Source organism: Mustela nigripes, chromosome 4 (genome assembly GCF_022355385.1).
Source record: "Mustela nigripes isolate SB6536 chromosome 4, MUSNIG.SB6536, whole genome shotgun sequence".
Classification (NCBI taxonomy): domain Eukaryota; kingdom Metazoa; phylum Chordata; class Mammalia; order Carnivora; family Mustelidae; genus Mustela; species Mustela nigripes.
The window spans coordinates 28,596,735-28,602,734 of record NC_081560.1 but is presented as its reverse complement, the minus strand read 5'-3'; the positions used below and the strand labels follow the sequence as shown (position 1 = coordinate 28,602,734).

At 42.5% G+C, this 6,000-nt stretch overlaps 1 protein-coding gene across 4 annotated transcripts in view; it reads left to right on the top strand.

Moving 5' to 3' along the window:
• Positions 1-2,106: 2,106 nt before the first annotated feature.
• Positions 2,107-6,000, top strand: part of PTPRZ1 (protein tyrosine phosphatase receptor type Z1) — a 176,974-nt gene continuing 173,080 nt past the window's right edge. For all 4 annotated transcript variants that reach the window (XM_059396505.1, XM_059396504.1, XM_059396503.1 and 1 more), the window contains exon 1: positions 2,107-2,536. In XM_059396505.1, coding sequence (XP_059252488.1) covers positions 2,479-2,536 — 58 coding nt within the window. In that variant the 5' untranslated portion in view covers positions 2,107-2,478. The remainder of the gene's footprint in view (positions 2,537-6,000) is intronic.

Here is a 6,000-nt window from a genome sequence, read left to right as displayed (position 1 = left end):
ACTTTCTAAACAACTGAAGTTCTTGGAACTTCACTAAGTAAATATAGTGCATCATAGTGCACTAAAATTGTTTTGTACTACAAAATTATTCACTTGTAACCAGGTATCTTGTATTTTACCTGGCAATCCTCCACAGAGACATTTTCTGGTAGCAATATCTTTTTTTCCTATTAGACTGTGTGTTCCTTTATGGTAGGGATGGAGTAATTCATACTTGAAGTCAGCCCCTAAAGCAATATCTGAAGTTCCTCCTATGTTGGAAGTTTCTCCTATGGCTCTTTCTTGCTTATTACTTCAGATACCATCTCCTCCGCTAGGAAATCAGTGTTTCCCATAGTCTGACTCCACTCAATCTGCTCAAATTTAATTCACACTGTTTTTATAGCTCATGATATCTGCTTTTCACTTCCACCTCCACCCCCATGCACATCAATTTTTCTCCTGGCTTGTCCTTCTCGATTAATTACACATCTCTAGGAAACCTTCTCTGCCTACTCCAGCTCATGTTAAGGCTTTCTTTAAGCTCTCAGCACGTTTCTAGTTAATATCTACACTTTTTGCTAATGGTAGCAAAAATTTTCTTCTTAGGTGGAAACTCACATGAGCAATCATCAATCCCCATTATAACGCTTAGAAAAGTTACAGCATTTTTATGATAATTCGTGGGAAAAACAAGATCAAGGCTCAATTCCTTAGTCCATAGATGTACTCCTGAATAAACATTCCAGACAGATTTGAAATTTGTTATTACATGGCTGTAATCAATTCCTGAAGCAACAGCAAATGACATCATTAGCTCTGAACATTCAAACTAGTGTTCAGAGGCTGTGTATATTAGTGAGAATTGGTAGTAATACTCCAAATACATTCAGAACTCAATTTTGTGTGTGATAAGCTTTCTTTAAATATTTAAGCTGAAATACTATTTTAGAACCAAGAACAGGACACAGGAGTACACACTGTACGGATAACCTACATCAAATGGTTCCTAAGAATAAGGGATAATTCCAGAACCTGACTTTCAATGCCTTACAGTGGATTCCTAAAAGGCTCCAAATTCGGTCTCACATAAGTAGAAAAACGTACTTAACGCCTAAAGGATATATAAATGAAAAGCTCGGAAAAGCACACAGATTTTCAGGGCTCTGGGCAGTCAGCCTCATGGAGGATACCCGTTGTCTTATCTTTTCATTTTGGCTTCAGATTAATCCGACAAACATTTAGGGTACACCTACTGACTATTTTGCCTTTGTGCTAGGAGCTGGGTTAGAATGATAAATAACGCGAACTCCCTGCCATCAAGGAGTTCAGATTAGTTAGAGAGACCACTATAGAAACAAGCAATACGGCGTGACATTTCCAGCTCTGAGGCAGCAGAACGCAGGTGTTATAGTTCTTGTGTATATCCATCAATCACGCAATTAAAAAATCTTTCCGTGCAACCCTGTGCGAGGAGTTACTTGGGTAGTGCCCTCTGGGAGGAACATTCACGGAGTTGAAAGTTCCTCCAAGCAGCTGTGCACAGCACGACAGTTTGACTGGAGCCTGAGGAGGGGGCAGGGTCTCACTGGTCACAATCAGGGCCGGAGATTATTTGCAGTCAACTGCCCCAGAGGTAATGGGGTTTGGAACTACTTTGGTGATTTGGTAAAAGAAAGAAAACCGAGAGGGGAACCCAGCTTACCCAGGAGCCCCCACCACTTGCTGATTGGACCCACTTAGCATCTGCAGGAAGGACAACAATAAAATGAAAAAAAAAAAAAATTCCAGGAGTGAACCCCAAAGGTCAATCTCTGGCTGTGCGGGACAATGGGGGTCTGGCCTCCTCTTCTCTTCCCAAAGGGTGAAGGAGTCTTAATGAAGAGACATTTTCTCCGCGAAGATTCTAAACCCCAGCGGGTTCCACTAACTCCAGAGCAGCGAAGCCACCGGCAGGGACCCGGGGAGGCGGGGGGGAGGGGTGTCGCTACGTAAAACGCTACTCTGGGGCTGGGACTCTGAGCAACAGCCGTACCCCTACACCCCTCCGCCCGCCGCGCGCGACCCCGGGCCGGCTGCACGCTCCCAGCGGCGCGGTGCTGCGCCCCCGCCCCCGCCGAGCCGCGGCGCGCACACCCGGGCCGGAGCGCGCCCCCGGCACTCGGCTTCGCCGCTCTCGGAGCGCTCAGACCTCGGCCGCAGCGGGCAGAGGAGACCAACTCCCGCGCGCCCGCCCGCATGCGCCTCGGGTAGCGGCACCGGGTTCCCGCGACCACCGCGCGTCCTGCTTCCAATTATTCCCGTCTCAGTCCCTCTGCTGGCGCTCTCTCTCTCCCTCTCTCTCTCTCTCTCTTTTTCAGACACACTCACACACGCACACACACACAATCTCACACCAATCTATACACTGGAGAAGAAAACACTTCCTTCGCGCCTCCTCCCTCCCCACCCCAAGAAGCCGAGCAGCCGCGTGGTGGGGGGCCCCCGGACCGTCTGGAAATGCTAATCCTAAAGCGCTTCCTCGCTTGTATCCAGCTCTTCTGTGTTTGCCGCCTGGGTGAGTGATCAGACCTCAGTGGGGTTTCATCTCCGGGATCGTTTGGGACGCGGTGGAGGGGGATTGGAGAGCCTTAGGTGCTTGCTGCCGCCGCCGCCATCTAGCAAGGAGGGGAAACGCACGGTGGGCTGAGGATCCCACGGAGCTGGCGGCGCCGCGATGGGTGTCAGCGGCTTGGGAGAACGCACCCCCTCCCCACCTCGCACCTCCGCCACCTTCTGTCCGCCCGCGGGGTGCTGGGCCAGAAGAGAGCGGCTTCTCATTCTGGGTTGCTGTCCGCACAGCTCTTGTCTCTCCTGTTTTGCAAAGTGTGAAAAGAGCCTTTTAGGTACACAGAAGAAGAGAACTACAACCAAGGTGCGGGGCTACGTCTTAGATAATGTTTTGCTTTTAGATTCATTATGAGCTTGAATGAAAAATACACGTGCCCTATGCGAGTTACACACACACACACAAGCACACACGCACTCCCAAAAGGTAGTAACAGGAACAAGCACCAACCTGACTTTTCAGTGTTTTCCTGTACTTTTAATTTAGTCACATTCAAGTCTGGGCAGTTAGGTTAAAAAAAAAAAAAGTTTCAATCAAAATTTCTTTCAGTGTTCTGCCACTGCTGCCAAAGTCAGAGGAAAGCTGCAGGTTGATGTGTTTATTCATGGATTCGTCTTTCGTCCACCACCTTCCAGGTTACACATTCAGTAGTGAAATTGTGCTTTGAAACAGCCAGTCAGAATTATTTACCTGGAATGCAGATTCAAGTGTTCCAAGTTATTTTCCAGAAGGATTGTAATATTGGATTTTGACATTTTATTTTTAAAAAATCTTTTTTCCTTCATGAAGATTTTCTATTACGATGGACTATAATAGGTTTGGAGGTATTGACCTGAAAGTTAGAAAATGTATCTTAACTTGTGAATACACATATTTTTCACTCTTTTCATTTTGAGGATCCCAGGTTTTTTTTTTAATTTTAGATTATTCATTGTAGATATTAACCTACATTTTTATTCAATATAGATGGTGGTGCTCTTGGCACAGTAAGCTTTACAAGGAGAAATCATCCTCATAGTCTAACTATTGAGAGTTACATTTCAAATATGGTGATAATTGCCACCAGCCCCACCACCCCGCCCCCCGACACACAGATACATGGACATAATTTAAATTCTGAAAGCTTTACAAAAATACTCGGGGGTGATGTGATACACAAGGTTGACATTTAAGACTAGCAGGAGAATCTGGTCTTGGTTTTCTCTAAAACCACAGAGTTGAATCTGGGGTGTTGGGGGCCGGGGGGAGTGGGGAAGACATTTTTTGGAAGTGCTGTACACGTCAAATACACACCTGTTGAATCTGCATTTCTGTTATAGATCTATTTTAACAAGGAAGCCAGATCCTTTTGTTATTTGGATTATTATTTAAAATAAATCTCACCATAGTACAGATATAAACCAGAGAATATTGCTTTGTATGCCATCCAAACTACTGCTTTGAATATATTGTGAATTTTTAAAAAATTGAACTATAATTTGCATAGCACACGGCTCATCTTTTTCAAGTATACAGTTCAGTGGGTTTTAATATACTGACAAAGTTGTACAACCATCACCACTATCTAATTACAGAACATTTTAATCACCCGGAAAAGAAAATCTATTAACAGTCATTCCTTATTCTCTCTGACCCCAGCCCTGGCAACCGCTAAGCTTTCTCTTTTTGTAGATTGGCCTATTGAGCATTTTTATATAAATAGAATCATACGATATGTGGCCTTTGGTATCTGACTTCATTCACTTAGCATAATGTTTTCAGAATTCATCCCTGTTGTAACCTGTATCTGTACTTCATTCCTTTTTGTGGCTGAATGATATTCCATTCCAGTATAACATGGTTTGCAAAGGCTTTTCTCAATAAAGCATTATTTATAACCTATTATTTTTGGTTATACAGATTTTGATTTATTGGGTGTTTTCTTTAATGCTTTGATGATATAAAATTTAAATGTAAAGAATGAAATTGTTTAATAGTATTACAAGTTTATATAATGATATTGCATATAAGCCTGTATTAGAACTTAAAATGTGCTTGTGTGTGTGTGTGTGTGTGTATGACTGAGAGGTGACAACTTTTGTGTATCCCTTTCCATTTTAACAAAGTTGACCTCTTACATTGTTGTCCGCATGTTGACCAAAGGGCCTTGTCCATCTCAAATCACATGACTATCTTGATTTCAAGATAATATGTTTTGAAGCATATTATCTACAAATAAAACATGCAGCCTCCATTTCAATTATTTCTCCCTCAACAATTACTGTAGCATTTGTAGATATATTTATTGCTCATCTTAAGCATATTATCTACAAATAAAACATGCAGCCTCCATTTCAATTATTTCTCCCTCAACAATTACTGTAGCATTTGTAGATATGTTTATTGCTCATCTTCAGTATTCCTGGGGCCCATGAGGTGGCCTGGTACAGGTAATAAATGCTCAGGAAAGGTCTGTCAACTGAGAGGTACCATGTTGGATGAGCTCTCCAAGACAGTTTAAATGAACGTTAGGCTGCCATGCTTATCATTATCCTGGAACGAGTTGCAGCTTTCACTAAGGTGTTCCTTGTTAGCAATTAAGAATGAGTTAGCAGTTAATGACTTTACCACTTTTTGTGTTTAAGATGTCCTGATGTTTTGAACTGGACATATAGACCAATTGTTTCTTTCAAATAACTCTCCAAATGGGGAAAAAATAATTAAAGTATTCGGACTGGCACAAATCCTTTCTTTCCAAATTAATATCAAGGATAACTGGAGACTAAAGAGGAACAAAATTGTTTTTGGTTTTGTTTTTGTGGGTGGGGGTTAAATATATTTTGGGTCCTTCTGTTTGGGTAATTCTGTCTGGATTGGCTTGTGGTCTCAACACTCTTCGCCAGAACGAGCTAGATCATGGATCTCACACTTGAGTAAGCATCAGAATCACCAGGAGAACTTACTAAAACACGGATTTAGGAACCCACTCCTTAGAGCTTCTGATTCGGTAGTCTGGGATGAGGCCTGAGAATCTCATTGTCTAACAGATGCCTAGGATATGGTCATGCCATTGGTCCAAGTCCATACTTTGACAACTGCTGAGCTAGTTTGCATTTAAATGTTAACAAAGTTTCTGGATTACTAATGAGGTTTTATAGTGGACTTGATTTCCGATACCCAACTTAATAATATTTTAAAAAATTCTATGAGTTAGACACATTGAATGTTATTCAGCTGAAGGCAATGCTGAATCAGAGACGGAGAAATTGAAGATGACTCCAGGATAATTCCCTAAGGGAATTTCAACCTTCTTAGAATAATTAAGAGGTTTTCTACTAGGTGGAGAACTAATCTAATGGCATTGCAACTCTCATTATTTAATCTTGACCCACTGAACAGGTAATAGGAAAAACTGCAGTGGCTTTCCTGTAAGG